Source organism: Cotesia glomerata, linkage group LG3 (assembly GCF_020080835.1).
Source record: "Cotesia glomerata isolate CgM1 linkage group LG3, MPM_Cglom_v2.3, whole genome shotgun sequence".
NCBI lineage: Eukaryota > Metazoa > Arthropoda > Insecta > Hymenoptera > Braconidae > Cotesia > Cotesia glomerata.
The window spans coordinates 8,452,653-8,470,929 of NC_058160.1; the positions used below are offsets into that span (position 1 = coordinate 8,452,653).

Sequence of the window (18,277 nt, forward strand, 5' to 3'; positions counted from 1 at the left end):
TTTACTACGAGTTACGGCGCCGATAATTTAGAATGAAATTTTAGATCTTCTCAAATTAATCAATTGAGCATTGAAAATTTAATTATATTAGGATACATTTTCACTTGAAATAATTTACTTATTAGAAATCTCAGTTGGTTAATGAATTAGAAATGAAAAAAACATCAAAATAGTCCAAGAATAATCAAATGTTCGAAATAAATAAAAACATTTAATGATTACCGATCTTATTATTCGATAAAATGGTGGGATGATTACTTTTTGAAAATACAAATTTTTGAGATACGAGGTCACATCAGAGTATCCTTGACTTGTGAGAATTAATATTCAGATATAGAAAATATGTCACGTCGATGTCACATTTATTTTTTATGTGGATACATATAGGTGTGGATAAATATAATTTATTATTTGCATAAAAACATTGAACAAGTGTTTTTTTTTTTATGAGAAAGCATTAAACAATTAAGTAATGTAAACTCTTGTAAAAAGATAAGCTTTAATTTTTAAGTTATAATTAAATTACGGTCATGATATTTATTTGCATTATCAAAAATTTTATGGTCAACACTCAAAGTATCACCATTTTTTATTGTATTAATTATCATTATTCTAAACTCCTTTGACTTCATACATACACTGTGAAGAATCCGTAGTGAATTCAGAATAAACTTTCACTTTTATCATTCAAAGTACCAATTGCGAAATGAATATGGATTATAATTAAAAAATCATTCGAGTTCGGAGTTTTGATACTAAAATTTTTATCACTACAACTTTTCATTAAACATATTAATTACGTTGATATTACTTAAATTAACAGACATCTGACAATTTTTTTACAAATAAAATTATCGTGGAAAAAAATTTTTTTTTAATTTCACTTATAGAAATAAAAATGTAATTTTTGAAAAGATTTTCATTAGAAAAATCTAACGGTGATAGATGTTTGTTAATTTTGGTATAATATTAATTGTTGTTTTTTGACGACTTTCAATAAGATCCAGAACAAATTCCATTAATTGTTTTATTTTTACTAGTTCTAAACATTGAAACTTTACTTTTCGATATAACAAATATGAAAAATATAGTGAGAAGCAAGTGATAAAACATCAGAATTTTAGACCAAGGTGATCACTGCCCTCGCCTTCGTCTGGAATCAACTTGTTTCATCTTTTGTCCTACAATATACTATTCCCATCAATAAAAACAAAAAATCCATTTTTTTTTTATTCATCTATTTTTTTTATCTGTAAAGACAAAATATCACTCGGTCTCTCTCACCCCGAAAATATTTTATTTACCCTTCTACTTACATTCACTATCGCTACCGCTTTCGACTATCCACACCAACCCACGCACCGACCTCCGCCAGTTATCTTACGTAATTTGGCTAGAATATACATATATAGTCCTTTCGTTAATTATAGAAATTGTTCTGTTGTAACGATAGGACAAGTTTGTAGCATTTAAGGGACGCATTCTACAGTTACTCCACACTGAAAAAAAAGTTTTTTTTTACCAAGAAAATGTTTCCTTATGGATAAAAAATTGGTATTCTTATGATTAAAATACGAAAGTTTTTTAATTATAAGAATACAGTTATCTCACTGTCAAAAAACTAGCCTTATAATAAAACGTGGTATTTTAAGGTTAAGAATACCGTTTTTTTTAAATCAAGAAAACTCGAGTAAAAAATTTTAAATTCTAGGTGGAAAAAAATTTTTTTTTCAGTGCAGAAAGAATAAATAAAAGTGTGTCCGACAACGACATACATGGACTTCTGTAGCTCTGGCTCAAGTAATTTCAAACGTATACTTGGCAAAAGATCCTACGTGTATCTCATAACATCTCCTAGTAGTATATCTTATTTTCAATTTCTCCGAAAAATATCGTGGTGGAGCTTCAGATCGTCAGGTAAACCTGATCATGGGCTATTATCCACCTACGTCAGCGTAACCTAGCTTAGTCAGGTTTATAAGGTGTGTTAACCTCCCTTGAAAGAGCTCTTTCCTTACCCACAAAAGCAGGATTAAATCCCTTATTTGAACTAGGGTAAATACACCAATAGATGGATAGCCCCCTATAGATAGACAAATATTATTTCTAAAAGCAATAACATTAAATTTAAGAAAAAAAATGTAAAGTCATAATTTTTTTTAATAACTATACATAATTCAGAGAGCGAAAAATGATTTTTTTGAATTTTTGTATTAAAAATAATAGTTAAAAAAATTTCTTTAATTTGGCGTCACGAATTTTATCTTAGAGAGCGCCGCCACTAGTAAGCATGTGACAGCTAGCTAGTCTGATCAGCTTACACTATAAGATTCTTCAAAGAGCTCAAAAAACTGTGTTTAATGCCGTAAACCGCGAAGAAATCGGTAGATTCATTCAAAAGTTATTGCGGTTTGAACAGTACAGCTATCTTTTTGAGCTCGGAGAGCTTAAAATAACACGAAAATCTTATTTTAAGCTCAAAAAGCTCAAAAACAAAATAAGTTAAATGTTAATAAGCGCTTAGCTTGAAATTAGCGGGAAATTGCAGGGATGGCCTCCGTTTTTCTAATTTTTCAATTGAATTTATATTAAAATCATAGACCGTCTACTATTTCAATTAATTTAATTATATTGAAAGATTTATACGCTGTATTTATTTATATTTCATTCCGGACCTTTTGTTTTGCATAGAATATTGTATTGTATATAAAGATGCTAGTTCATACTAAATTTAATCTAAAACGCATAACAATTGATTCGTTAATCTTCTTAGCTCTTTGATACTAATAATAAAAAAAAAAAAACATATTAAGTGTTAAACTTTCAGTCATTCAATGATTCAGTAATTCATACTTTCCTGTGTACTGACTTTATTATGGATCAAATGAGCTATTAATTGAACTTATGGAATCAAAGTAAACATCTGCGTTGTCTGATCTAAAACAATTTAAACCTCTAGTGTTTAGTCATACTACTATTAAATGATTTTAATTAAACTTTTAATTTAGAGTAAACTCTAAAAAAACAACCATGTTTTCAATTAACACATGCATTATTGATCTTTAATTTTTTCGTTTCACACCGAGAAAAAAAAATACTCTGTGTAACAATATGCTCTTTTGTCTAAAGAATTCTTTCTTGTCTGGAAAGTATTCGAATTGATTAAAATAATGCAAATAATTTTTCTTCAATTCAAGTGAATATATTCGTTTGTTTGCTCATAACAATAGAAACAGATATCGATATTCTTTTGTCAACAAATTGTTCATTTTAACAAATTCTCGAGTCAAGAAATCCTTGTCTGAATGTCATTTTTATTTTTTCTCAGTGCAACTGGCTACAGATATTAAAATTCATAGTTTTTACGCTAGAAATAGAAATTTGTGCCTCATAAAATTAAGCAAAATTTTCGAGATTGAATTTTCATTGTTAGGATATATATTTGCTCTATCTTCTCGAGTAGGAAATGTTACTTTATCAGCATTATACACATTGTTATAGCAAAATGGCAACTGTAATTACCATTTAACATGATTAATGCCATTATACAAGTATTATAAGTTTTAATAAATATCCCCCTTAAGTATTTTAATGAAAAAAAAAAAAAAAATCACTTTTTCTAACATGAAAGTTGTGTAACCATTCAACTAATACACTTTATTATAAGTTCTGAAAAGAATAAAAGTAAATTCTGATTATTGAGATAAGTTTTAATCTTTGAATAACATAAAAGTTTGGTCATCATATAAAGAAGCCTAAGGGGGAGAAACTTTTTTTTTAATATTTTTAATTTCACAGGAGTTTGATTTTTGTGGAACTTTCCCGTGATATTTCTGATTAAATTAAAAATTTTCAGAAAAAAAATAATATTATTGTTTTCGGTACAATTTTAGAAAATAAGATAGCTAGAAGAATTAAATGCCGACATTTTTGTCATGAAAAACTACCTTGAATATTCTTAGGTTAATATTAAAGTTTTCATGAACAACAAAAATCTTTTAAAGCAAAATGAAGTATTATTTTATTGATTAAAGAAAACTATCTGGGATCAAATAACTTTTTACTACATTTTGAAATTGAAGTTAACTTTAACAAAACTACTCAGTAAAAAATTTTTTTTCATTATGCAAATTCTAAAAATTTAACATTTTAGTGTGTTGATCTAACACAATCATTTGTGTTATTCAATCGATCCGTTTTGCGACACACAAAAGTTTTATTTGACACTTAAGAAACACTTTTTTAATGTTGCATTAACACAAAGCTGTATCACTATCAACACAGAGCTGTTACTTTAAATATAGAGCTGGGTTACTTTATTGTTACACACAGATTGTGTTGAATTAACACTAAGTTTGTATAAAAAAGTCATCAAAGCGAATTTTAGGGTTGAATTTGACGAAAAATTTTGTACTGTGTCATTTTTGAATAATTCTTTCATTTTTAAACTGTATTCGAGATGATTACTACGAAAGCCAAAAATGATTGATTTTTACAAGCTTTTGTGATGTATAAGAGTTTGTTATTCAAACTTACCCTCTTACGTATTTAAATAGAGTTTTTAGTCTTGATCTGAGGCTTTTTGTCCGGAATGTCAGGAAGCTCGTCTGAAGTGGAGTTTTTTAACCTTAGCCCTTGTAATTATTCTGACACTCTTGTTGTAAAAAAAAAATTATTTTTTGTGATAATGAAAAGCTAGCCATGGTTTTCACACATTATCGCAGTTCACTTGCGTCACGGTATACCAAAAGCTATTTTTATTTATTAAATGTATCTTTAAATTAAACAATTAAAAACTCTCACTCAACAATGATCTTCGGCATGAATTGTACGTACACTTTTTAATAGTAACCAAGGGCATATTAGCTTAATTTTATGTAATAGGATAAGAGAGAAAGTTGTTATCCGATTTGCGTGCGCAGTGCTATTCTAACTAATGGAATCAAATAGAGAAATATATATATTATTATTAGCCACGATTCACATTTTATAAATTTTTTCCTCGGTGCCGGTTGCACCTTCGGACCATCATCATAAGTCCTTATCCGCGTGACGTTCCTCCCCTATTTCGGCAGTATCTGCCCTTACAAAATATACCCCTGACTTTCGTTCCCACTTTCGAATCCAAGTATACTCACTCTCGTATCTGTTACCACTAACCGTACGCGCCTTCGATACCACCCCATGACGTAGCTTGATTCATCCCTGCTCATTTCTTCATATATGCGCGCGGTTCAAGTTATTCCACCTCACTTCCATAGTCTCTATTTCTCTGTGTTTGCACCCTTCCTGTTTCCCTATACAGTTCCCAATCGTTGCTTCTATTGACGTTCTGTCCCTACTATTTTCCTGTTCTACTCCCACTTTTGTTCAGATCAGTCTTTCCTACAATATCATTATGAATTCTAACATGAATTTGCGGTATATTCAATATACTTTTACGCAAAACACGTATAAAAACACAATTTTCATCCACTCAACACACCATTTTGATAATTTTTCAACAAAATTTCTATTGTGAAATCTATTTATCACCCTGGAATCACAACGTTTGATTTCCAAGTCTATAATTGTATTGTTTCGAAAATACAGCAATGACGATTGCGATGTTATCGATTTGAGATAAAGTGAGAAATAGATTGTATCTAGAATAGTAATAACAAATTTACGTGAAAATCCATAGATTGATAACTGCAGAGTTGTGACGTCAATTCATAAGTGCCCTGATAGCCACAGTTTCAGACCAACCAAGTTGGTGTCAGATAGTTGCCACCAACTTAGCGACAACTTACGGTCAACTTCCGAATTTGTAACTGTTGGCGTCAAGTTGGCTACAAGTTTCTGCATGCAAAAAAAAAAAAAATTGGGGCTGCCACATGATTTTTTCATGTGGCTACTACATGATTTTCATGTGGCTGCTACATGATTTTCCTGTGGTAGCCACATGATTTTTTCATGTGGTTGCCACATGATTTTCATGTGACAGCAACATGATTTTCATGTGGCAGACAATACTATAATAATAGTTAAAACAACAACAATAATTATCATGATGATAACAATAATAATAATCGATATTATTAAGAGATTAAGAAAAATTTTGTGGCCAGTAAATTTTTATGATAAAATGGGTTTTTATGGTTAAATTTGGTATCATTAGAAAGGTCTTGATCTGGAGTTGTGCCTTTTCAAGGTTTCATATCATTCTCATTAATAGTCAATTTATTATGATAAGAATTAAGGCTGCATGCGAAAATGCTCTATCTTTAGATACATAATTAAGAAATGACCTTGCATCTGGTGAACTATTGCCATTTTTAAAGATGTAAGCTCACCCTGACATTACACTTATCGAGACCTTTCATTTGAGTACCCACATAAACTTTTCATATATTTATATATATTATATATATGTATATATAAAAAATATATCAAAATGCATCTGGGTACTCAAATGAAAGCTCTTGATGAGTGTAACATCGGGAAGAGCTTACATCTTTAAAAATATCAATAATTGAGAAATGACCTCGTATCTCGTGAACTATTGACATTTTTAACGATATAAGCTCATCCCGATGTTATACTCATCGAGACCTTTCATTTGAGCACCTAAATCAATTTTTTCATATATTTATATATATTATATATATGTATATATAAAAAATATATCAAAATGCATGTGGGTACTCAAATGAAAGCTCTTGATGAGTGTAACATCAGGAAGAGCTTATATCTTTAAAAATATCATTAGTTAACAAGATAGCAATGTCAGTACTTAATTATTGACATTTTTAAAGATATAAGCTCTCCCCGATGTTACACTCATCAAGAGCTTTCATTTGAGTACCCACATGCATTTTGATATATTTTTCATATATACATGTATATTAGGGTGTGCCAAAATGTAATTTCCGAGGAGAACCTTTTAAAATTGGAATTTTAAGTTCCACTTCTAACAGCAGCTGTGTTTGGGCATTTCCTGAGATATTTCGGAGTGAGAGGATTCATTTGATTATTTATAGGATTTTTAACAGAAGATTTAATTGGGCACTTCCGGCCAAATTTTTAATTTTCACCGGAAATGCCTAAACTTAGCTTCTGTTAAAAAATTCTATGAAAATCAAATCCTTCGTCTCACCCTAAAATATCTCAGGGAATGCCCAAACACAGCCCCTTTTAAAAGCGGAACTCAAAATTCCAATTTTAAAAGGTTCTCCACGGAAGTTACATTTTGGCACACCCTAATGTATATATAATATATAAAAATATATGAAAAGTTGATGTGGGTACTCAAATGAAAGGTCTCGATGAGTGTAATGTCGGGATGAGCTTATATCTTTAAAAATGGCAATAGTTCACCAGATGCAAGGTCATTTCTTAATTATGTATCTAGAGATAGAGCATTTTCGAATGCAGCCTTAATTCTTATCACAGAAAATTGACTATTAGTGAGAATGATATGAAACCTTGAAAAGGCATAACTCCGGGTCAAGACCTTTCTAATGGTGCCAAATTTAACCATAAAAACCCATTTTATCATAAAAATATACTGGCCGCAAAATTTTTCTTATTCTCTTAATAATATAGATTATTATTATTATCATGATAATTATTATTTTTGTTGTTTTAACTGTTATTATAGTATTGCCTGCCACATGAAAATCATGTTGCTGTCACATAAAATCATATGGCAGCCACATGAAAAAATGATGTGGTTGCCACAGGAAAATCATGTGGCAGCCCCATGAAAAAATCATGTGGCAGCTCCAATTTTTTTTTTTGCGTGTGGGAAAAACAAGACCAATCTACTGCCGCAATATGTCGCCAAATTTCTTGAGAAACTTGTCATCAACTTGGTGCGAAAAAGTTTCGAAAGCAATTTTTGCCGACAACTTGGTGAACAACCGAGTTTATTTCCAAGACTTGCCGTCTACTTGGTGACAAGTTGCGGCAGTAAATCGACGGAAAGTTGCGACCGACTCGGCTATCAGGGTGGATATGGATGGTATTAGATTTAAAAAAAACAATAAAATGTTAGTTACCGACAGTAACTGCTCAATAGCGCAGGATTCAGTTTTACCATTATATAACACATTTTCAAGTAGATTTCTTTAGAAATTTTAGCTTTATCGTCCGGTAACCTTGAAATTTGAAAATATTTGAACAACTCAGAGTGAAACTCCTAGCATTGTCTACTTTGATGTGATGAGCATATTACACCATATAGACGCTCTCTAAATTGGCTGACAATTAAATTCAAAAGATCTTACAGTCTTGCTTGTTTCTTCTATAAGCTCATAAATTCTGGTGAACCAAAGTGTTTGAGAGACCTTTTTATAGATGAATCTCCTGACATCAGACGATCTGATAGACTGGCTGCAAAGTACAATAAAGTCAATTTCAAAATCTCAAATTTCTCAACAAACTCATTTAAGTACTCTTTCACTGTAACTGCGATTCGTCTTTGGCATGACCTACCAGTTGACATCATAAACGCACTGAGTCTTGAGACCTTCAAAATTAAAGCTTTTGAATTCTTTCAACATCTGGAGTTAGAATTTTCAACGTGCTAATAAATTATTGATTTATAAACGATTAATTTCACTGATACTAGTAGAGTTAGTTTCATTACCAAATTGATTTGAAAACTGATTTTAAACTAAAATTATCTGTAAACTTAATGTTTTATACAAATTGCTATTATATAAACAATATTTCAGGATCTTTTAGTTTTCAAAAATTTTTCTTTTGTATTTCTTTTTCTCTTTTTCTCTGTATTTTACTTATATTTACACTATGTTCTTACTATTATACGTGTACCATACCATTATGTAATTTCTACCATTTGCTATTCAGCTTTTAGCCTTAGCATTTAAATAAATATAAATAAATAAATAAATACTTTGAACTCTATTGAAAATACGGAAAAAATTGTAAAGATTTTTAAAATCCAAGAATACGGGTTTCACCCCCTATTCTCATATTTTCAATAACATACCTTCCATTAATTATACCAGCAGACAAAACAAAAAAAAGTTGTTTACACGTATTTCGACCCTTCAGATTTGAGTAAAATGCAAAAAAGCCAAAAAATTGCGAAAAACAGCACACAGCGATGAAAAAATTTTTATTGACACGGATCAAGTATGATTTTTATGTATTTCAATTCACTGAATCTGAATCTGAACATTAATTAGCCCGTTGAGCCGTCAAAATTTGAAAAAATTGTGAAAAACTAAAAAAAATTGCAATAAATCATAAAAATCGAAATTATTGAGATAAAAAAAATATTTTGGATTCAGATTGAGTATGATTTTTATGTATTTTGTTCCACTGAATTTGAATCTAAAGTATTTTGTCCCATTAACGTTTCAAAATTAGAAAAAATCTCAAAAAACCAAAAAAATTGGGAAAATTGCAGTTACAAATATGAGAAAAAATCTATTGAACACGATTGTTAATGACTTGGGTGTATTTTCATAGATAGAATAATATTAGAATTCAAAAATTGACAAAATTTTAAAATCTGTAAAAAATAGCATGTAAGAAGAGATTACGAAACTATATTTTCGAATTTCAGACTGTCATTCGTTTGTATTGAAGTCTTTTATCTTCAAATGACCTACGCAGTGAGTTCCTCTTACGTTTCCTATTTTCTTCTAGTATTTCTCTTTTTAGAATCCAGCAAAAATCTGCCATCACACTGTAAAAAATTTTTCGTCATTGTGTAAAGTGTAAGAATTTGTGTGTAGAATATTACACTCTAGTGTGTAGAATTTCGCATTCTCATTTGTTGATTTAACACACTAGAAATGGAAAAAAATTTTTTTTCAGTGTCAAAATCGATTATTTAGTTGACAAAAAAAGTTATGGATTGTGATCAATAATATTGACAGAACTATTGTTATATATGATTGCTATCAATCAAGTTAATTACATCGTTAAATAAAGGGAGATTATGATCTGGAAATTCACTCAAGACATGAATAAAATATAAGAAAAGACATGAATAAAATATAAGAAAAAATTTTATTCCATTGTTTTAGATTATCTAAAAATTAATATAAATTTAACTGTTGATTTAATATTTTGGTAGTTTAAATTATTTATACCAATTTATTAAAACAGTATGTCTATTGTAAGATGTTTACATAAATTGTGATTAATATAAAAATGTAACATTAAATTCATGAGCATAATAAGTTCAACGGTTACACGACTGATGATCCGAGGACAATTGATTTGCAACCTTTTACTCATATGAAAATTGACCTTAATCACAGTTTATTTAAAAGCGAAGAAATACCTTCGACACAATATCTAATAAATGTTATTTGAACCAAAATGACAGGAAAACAACTTTTTGAATGAACTGTCTTAAATCAATTGTCAAACAGATAAATAGTTATTGGTTGAATAGTCCTCGAATTAACAGTTATGTAATTATTCAACCAGATACTTAAGAATGATAAATTAAATTAATCAACAACAAAATAAGTTTACCTAAACTAAGATCATTACAACAAAATAACTTCAAGTACTTAGAAAATAGGTAAACAAATCTCATTTTTCTCCCCAAAAATATCTTCGATTTTATATATATATATATATATATATATATATATATATATATATATATATATATATATATATATATATATATATACAAATATAAATTTTCATAAATTAAAAATACATCATTTGTAACTTGAAAATAATTATCCCTATTTTATTAAAAACTTTATTTAACTCATTTGGAACTTATTGAGTTATTATATGGACAAAAGCCACTTATAAGTGAAAATATTATGTAATTGCGCCATCGTTTCATTTAAATAATTATTTTTTCATATAAATTAGAAAATTTAAGATTTTTTTCTCATCATTGATCACACAGACCGATAAGTTGGCTCTGCTATAATGTTAAAAATATATTTAACTCCAACACAGTAGCAGAGTAACTTTTTTTTGATCAATGATTAAAAATATCATAAAAAATACATTTCATTATACTCTCCTAATTTCTATATCCATAATAATTATTGAAAACTAATCTATCTATTTACATAATTTTTTTACCTTATCGTTTTGGTGTAAGTATATGTAAAACGTTACAAAATAGTATATTTTTTTTCTTTCTCGATCTAAATGTAAATTGATAAAAATTCTACCTTAATGTACAAAATTTTATAAATCGACAATGTTCTATAAGTCATAATAACCAGTTCATAATTTTTATAAACTGGTTATTATAAACGCGTCAAAGAATTAAATAATTCTAAATATTCTTAATAAGTCAATGTTTGTTAAACTTTTTAATTCCACCGATTACGTTTAACATTTAAAAAAATTTTTGTTTTATTCTATAATATAAATCCATAAAGAGGTATGAATGCGGATCTTTCTTCTCACAGCAGATGGAAAAGATATAAAGAAGCATCGACGCTATAATTTTCCAGTGATTTAACCGAGAAAGTCGAGCGATAAATTATGGATGAAAACTCATAAATTGTGGAATATTTTTCTTTGTACATAGTTCTGACGATCCTATCATTCTGTTATCTTGTATGGCTTTCGAAGATTAACATCATTTTCAGCACCACTATGTGAACTTGTCCCATTAGAAGTTACATGGCTCTTGCCATTGGACAGACCATTAGGCATGCAGTTATTTGTAGCAGCGTTCGCAGCTGCAATTGCTGCATTCTTAGCTTGAATGCTTGATTTTTTATCACTGTACTGTTGCTTGTAGAATTCATTAAATAGGAAGAAGAACATGACTGCATGAAGTCCAATCCACCACACAAACGCTTTTGGATAATTACATTCAATGAAGAGTAACTGGAATGCATGGATCATAACGGCTATAAATTGTATCATTTGGAAGACTGTGAGGTATTTTTTCCACCAGAGATAAGGTTGTACTTGGGGTCCAAGAGCTGCTAAGAGGTAGTAAGTGTACATGACGATGTGGACAAATGAATTGAGCAAACCGAAGAACGTTGAATGGCCACCTACGAAAGTATACATTTATTATTGTAACCAATGTTGTACATTCATTTTTACTTTAATAAATAAATATTCAAGTGGCACAAAAAATTAATTATCTTTTCAGATTTTTTATGAAAACATGTTAGTATACCATGCGCCAAAAGTTTCCTTCAAGAATCAGCTTGATTACATTTTTCTCTCAAGATTTTAAAACATTTCCGAAACATCAAAAGTTGGATTTTTTTTTTATTTTTAAGGAAATTTTTTTACCGCTAATGGTAGATAAAAAAATTAGAAAAATGGTTGACCCTTAAGGCCTTCCTTGCAACTTCCCGCCAATTTCATACCTAGGCGCTTAAAATTGCACTTATGACGTTTTTAAGCTCTTCGAGCTCAAAAATACAATTTATGTATTAAAATCGCTCAAAATTCTCCAATTTCTCAAGTATTTACTACACTTTAGATGTTTTTTCCAGTAACCAGTAAATATTTTTTCCATGGGAGTAAGGCTACCTATCTAATGTATTCGTAGATACCGCTGCAAAATAGCTGATACTATACCTAATTATGTAGCCAGCTGATCGCCGTTAACACAGTTTTTCATTATTTGTTTTATTGATTAACTTGCCAGGATGCATGTGGGCGGTTAACTCGTATAAAATAAATACTATCCACGGAAAAATTTAAACAAATTTTCAACTCGAATTGTAAAGAAAATCAATTTCTTATCATTTTTAACGTCCCGCTAAGAAAATTTTTGAAAATCGGGAAGATATTGGTTTAACCCCGTTTTTCGAAAATCGAGTTTTCATCAGATCTCGATGTTTTGAGGTTATAAGAAGCTCCCTGACGATTTTTTCGTGTATGTGTGTCTATGTTACCCTATTTTCAATAATTACTTATCTTTTAAATAATTAGATTATTTTTTTAGCTTGAGGTTCGAGATCCACATTTCAGAAGGTGTCCAAATTTGTTACTGATGACTATATCTGAATAGATCTCATAATGAGTGAGTGAGTAATTTATAGATTTTCGAGCTCAAAGCGGTCGAAATGAATAAAAGTTGAACTATTGAGCTCGACAAGCTCAAAAATTTATCATGCAAAACTTTTCCAGAATTTTTTGCTCGAATGTAGTGGAAAATTCAAAGAATGGCCTGCAGGGTCAATCATTATACGGATTTTCTTGTTCATGCCACCAATTTACGCATGGAAAAAAATTGTACGAGAAATTACTATTGTCACATCATAATCAAAGACCCGACTTCAAATATTTTTAACTTCCCGCTAAAAAAATTGAAAATTTTCAAAAATCGGGAAGTTATTGGTTTTACCCCATTTTTCGAAAATCGAGTTTTCATCATATCTCGACATTTTGAAGTCCTAGGAAGCTTCCCCGAATGTTTCCGCGATGATGTCCGTATGTCTGTATGTATGTGTGTGTGTGTGTGTGTGTGTGTGTGTGTGTGTGTGTGTGTGTGTGTGTGTGTGTATATGACCCTCTTATAACTTTTGAACGGCTCGACCGATTTCTTCGAGGTTGGCACCATTCGAAAGGGATTGACCAAACTTAAATTTTGAATATACTTTAGAACGATTCGGACCGGTAGATTTTGAGAAATCCAAAAAAAACTACAAAAAAAATTTTTTCTAAAGTGGTTTTTTTGGAATAACTTTTAAACGGCTCTACCGATCAATTCCAAAAACTAATCAGCTCTTAACATCAAAAAGCCACGTCGATCGCCGCCAGTTTGGTCAAAATCGGTTGATTTGTTCGTGAGTTATCGTTGTCGAAAAAAAACCGAAAAAAGTGTTTTTTTGGAATCACTCCGAAATTCCTAGTTCGATCAATTCATACTCAAAGATTATTTATGAGGCTTTAAAAATTGCGTCGAATGCTGCCAACCGCGTGAAAATCGGTTCATTCATTCAAAAGTAATTGTGGTTTGAAAATTCAAAAAGTTGTGTTTTATTAAACTGCTATTAGAGTTTTGAGCTCGGAGAGCTCAAAATGACACAATAATCATATTTTTGAGCTCGAAGAGCTCAAAAACATAATATGTAATTTTGAGCGCTTAAGTACAAAATGAGCGGGAAGTTGCAGGGATGGCCTTTAGGGTCAACCGTCGTCCTAATTTTTTTACTTACATAATTTTACATTTTTAAACTTACTACTTGCATACAAATTTTTACGTCGTTAAGTCCTAAAAATTCGTCTTTAAGTAGTAAATTCTGAGATAGAAAGTCTGCTCCTGAATTACGGAATGACAATCGTAATTTTTTTTCCGTGCAGGGTATAATTTTTTTTTATTGAAATTTCATATAAAATTATCAAGAAATTGTAAATAACGTTAAGGTTCTGAGTAAAAAATTTGTTTTTTTTTGCAAACTCCAAATCAGCGCTTCAAGCTTGGACATTTTATTTTACCAGATGATTAAAGTTATTTAACTCAATCCGAAGATCTACCGTAAATTCTGGCCACTTAAAAACATCAATAGAATATATTACTTTAAAAGTTAAATAAAATCTTGAGAAACTTGAGAAACTCATAATATCTTCTTACTCGAGCTGATTTTCGAAGATAACATTCAAAGCATAATGAGCTTACATATTTTCATGAGAAATTCCTATATAAATACTATAGGCTTTTTTTTGCACCACTCTATGAAACATAATAATTTACCGGGAGTGAATTTAACTCCAAACCATACTGACATGGGCATACACCCATGGTGAATTACGTGAAGAGTCGATATTTGATTATTCTTCTTCCGAAGAACGAAAAATATCTGTGGAATGTTCAATAAAATTTTTGCATTAAAAAATAAAATGTCATCAGTGAAACATTAATATTTACCGTGTCAAGAAACTCTGTAAATTTTGAAAAGTAGTACCACCAACTAGCATGGACCATCTAGATTTTAATAAGATATATATTAATACGTTGTTAAATCATTAAAAATTTATGATTACGCAATTACCGAGATTTAGTCTAATAGAAATATTTCGATTTCATTCATCAAAATATTATGTGCTATATTTATGAGGTGCAATTTGAAAAACTACTAATATTAATGTGAAAATCAACCATAAGTTAAATCCATTAATTTAAATGTAAAGAATTTTTTGAAATAGTCAAGTTTTTCTTATGAAAATTTTCAAATATAATTTGCATGGAGCATTATAATTATTTTTATAATAATATTTGCTTTTTAACAATTGAATGAAAGATTATAATTTTCTTCAAATATAACTTGTTTCGTTAAAAATTAACGCATACATTGTAAAAAATCTGGAGTGAATCGGGAGCGAATTTCACTCCCATTTCACTCCCATCACTCGGAGCTCCGGAGTGAAGTAATTAATCACTGCGCGTAGGGAGTGAATCCGGAGTTTTTATTTGCGGAGTGATTTCGAATTTCACTCCGAAAAACATCCGCGTTCGGAGTTTTTAAAATAAATAAAATAAGGATGAATTTTCGTTCTACAAAAAAAATCTCAAAATTAATTTACTATTAATTTTTTTTAACAAATTTCAAAAATTCATATTTTTGAAAAAACAAAAAACACAGTTCCAAAAATTTCAGAATCTTTTAAGATTGGTACAAGGTAGTACACAAAAATTTTGAGCCAAAAATTTATTGTCGACGGTCAATTTTGACAACTTTCAAAAATTCAAAATTTCACAAATTGGAGATTTTTTTAAATTTTTTTTTGGAATTTTTTTTTTTAATAGCCCCAAGTATTCCCTTTGAAACTTACTCAATGCGATTTTTTTAATTGCAATAGTTTTCGAGATTTTTAAAACATAAGTTTAAAAAATATGGAAAATAGTGAAATTTTGAATTTTGCATAACTTTTGAATAAAATTTTTTTAATTTTTTTCTTTTGGCAGAACTTCGTTATAAGATAAAAGAAAACTTCTGACCAAAATTTGTCCAAATCGAAAGGGGTCGAGTCCAACTATTGGTCGATTTGACGTGGAATGACCCAAATAAAAACATTATAATAATAATTAAAATGAAATATTATTAAAAATTATAAATTAAATTTTTAATAATTAAATATAAAAAGGGTTCATAAAAATATTTTCTTTACAAAAATTAATTTATTTCTAAATTCATTTATTTTGGGAGTGAATGCGGAGTGAATTTTATTATTAATAATAAAATTACTCGGAGTAAATATCACTCCCACTGGGAGTGAATCAATTAAAAATCATTCACTCTTCATTCACTCCGCGTTCACTCCGCAAATTTTTTACAGTGTATAGGGCATTCCACACCAAATCGATTACTTTTGAACCCAACCTTTTTTGATTTCGCTGATAAATTTTTTCTGTTTCTGACCTCACTAAAGGCATTTTTAAAAATTTTTAAAAATTTACTTACTCAATAAAAAAAAAGTTACGAATTTTTGTACAAAAAGCCTATATTGTTTTCGATTATTCATAACTTTGACAACAAATAACTTATGGTTGATTTAGCGTGGAAGGCCCCATATGTACTTAGTTAATAATAATACCCAAAAATTTACTTAGTAAATTTATTATGAAAGCCATTTTAAAGATTAGCTCCAAATACTCATTTGAATTTTAAGATTAAAAAATTTCCTTTTTAAAAATTGAAGAAATATCTCAATAAAATCAAAATTCATTCATATAGTAAATTTGATTGAGGTAACAGAATAATTAAGTACCGCTAAGACAACTCAAAAATGTTTGTGAGCTATTTAAAAGATAATAGTTTTGAAAACAATATAGATGTTAATTTATCACAAAAATCTAAAAAAGATATACAAGCTGATAAAAAATTAACTTGACTCAAGAGCCAAAATCTTGAACCAAGAATACCATTTTGAAGAAAGTGATTTTCTTGAGTCAAAAGAATAAATTTTTGAGTCAAGAAATTATTCTTGATTTAAGTAAATTTTTCTTGTCTCAAGAATTTTTTATCTTGACTCAAGAAAATCATTTTCTTCAAAATGGTATTCTTGGTTCAAGATTTTGGCTTTTGCGTCAAGTTAAGTTTTTTATCAGTGTATCATCCGCACATAAGTATGGATAACATTATAATTGTAAAAAATTATCAGCAAATAAATGACACACTTGAACCATTTGAATGCATATTTTAGTCAGTTTTTTATAGCAAAAACTGATTATTTTTTTTACGAGTAATTGGATAAATTAGACATTAACAAATGTATACTTCAAAAACAGAAATAGAAAGCCTTGATATTTCATTCAAAAATTTTTCAATTTGACAATGAGAAAAATGAACGTTCTCCTTTTTTCTTATCAAGATTTTATTCAATATTATTTTAATGGCAGCAGATATTTTTTTTTCAAAAAGCATTTAAAGTAAAACAATTGAAAATAAAATTTCATGATTCGTCAATTTAATATGAATTAAAAAAATGAAGTTAAAAAAATATGTATTTTTGCTAAATTCTAATTTATAAAATTTCGTCTCCTTTTTGAGTAAAATTCGTAATTGAAAAATCGCAAGTTTTCAATTATTAATAATAGCAAAGTACTTTTATCTAGAGTATCAACGAAACATGTTAGTATACGGAAAAAAATTAACTTTCATCAAGAGAATTTTTCAAGAGAAAAATTCTTAAATCAAGTAAAATTTACTTAAATCGAAAAAAATTTTTTATTTTAAGAAATTTTCTACTCAAATAAAGAAGATAAAGTTCTTCAAAATTATTTACTTGATTCAATAGCAATATACTAATTTTAACGTCTTTAATGAAAAATTCATAAATCCATTACATATAACTTAATTTTTTTTTTAATTATTTTAAATTTAGGATTGGCAATAAATCCCTAAATATAGAAACCGACTCGAATTAATGAACGCGATTGTATGTTAGTTGCATTTCACACAAAAATTTCTTTATTTGAACTTGTTTGTTACTCCAAGCAAATATTTAAAAAAATAATTATAATAATAATATCTAAATTAAAATACTCAACAAAATAAAATTGACCCTTCGTTACTCGCGCTATACGGGGATTCCCCGCACAACACTACTTAACCTAATAGAGTTGGTGTGAGTACGAATGAGACACTAGAGAAAGCGCGAGTAACGGAAGGTTAAAATAATTCCTATCTAAAAATTTAAAAAGAATAACTCTTATATATTTATTTTTCCAAAAAATCCTTTTAATTAGGTACAATGAAAAATAAGATAGAGAGAGAAAATAATGACGACTGGTACGTACTTGACCAGTTACCTCGTATGTTAATAGCCTGAAGCACATTTACTTTTGAGAATCCAA

At 29.0% G+C, this 18,277-nt stretch overlaps 2 protein-coding genes across 7 annotated transcripts in view; both read right to left on the reverse strand.

The window, feature by feature from the left end:
• Nucleotides 1–6,727, reverse strand: part of LOC123261685 (cationic amino acid transporter 2) — a 31,439-nt gene extending 24,712 nt beyond the window's left edge. Inside the window, exons 1-2 of one of the 3 annotated variants that reach the window (XM_044723429.1) lie at nucleotides 6,716–6,727; nucleotides 4,537–5,146 (exon numbers count right to left, since the gene is read on the reverse strand). The gene's annotated coding sequence lies outside the window, so the exon portion shown is untranslated. Of the gene's footprint in view, nucleotides 1–4,536; nucleotides 5,529–6,715 lie in introns of those variants that run through there. The other 2 variants (XM_044723430.1, XM_044723428.1) reach the window with 2 other exon arrangements.
• A 4,634-nt stretch (nucleotides 6,728–11,361) lies between these two features.
• Nucleotides 11,362–18,277, reverse strand: part of LOC123261694 (elongation of very long chain fatty acids protein AAEL008004) — a 30,960-nt gene continuing 24,044 nt past the window's right edge. For all 4 annotated transcript variants that reach the window (XM_044723448.1, XM_044723449.1, XM_044723450.1 and 1 more), the window contains 3 exons: nucleotides 14,849–14,905; nucleotides 14,675–14,780; nucleotides 11,362–12,014 (listed from right to left, as the gene is read on the reverse strand). In XM_044723448.1, coding sequence (XP_044579383.1) covers nucleotides 11,551–12,014; nucleotides 14,675–14,780; nucleotides 14,849–14,905 — 627 coding nt within the window. In that variant the 3' untranslated portion in view covers nucleotides 11,362–11,550. The remainder of the gene's footprint in view (nucleotides 12,015–14,674; nucleotides 14,781–14,848; nucleotides 14,906–18,277) is intronic.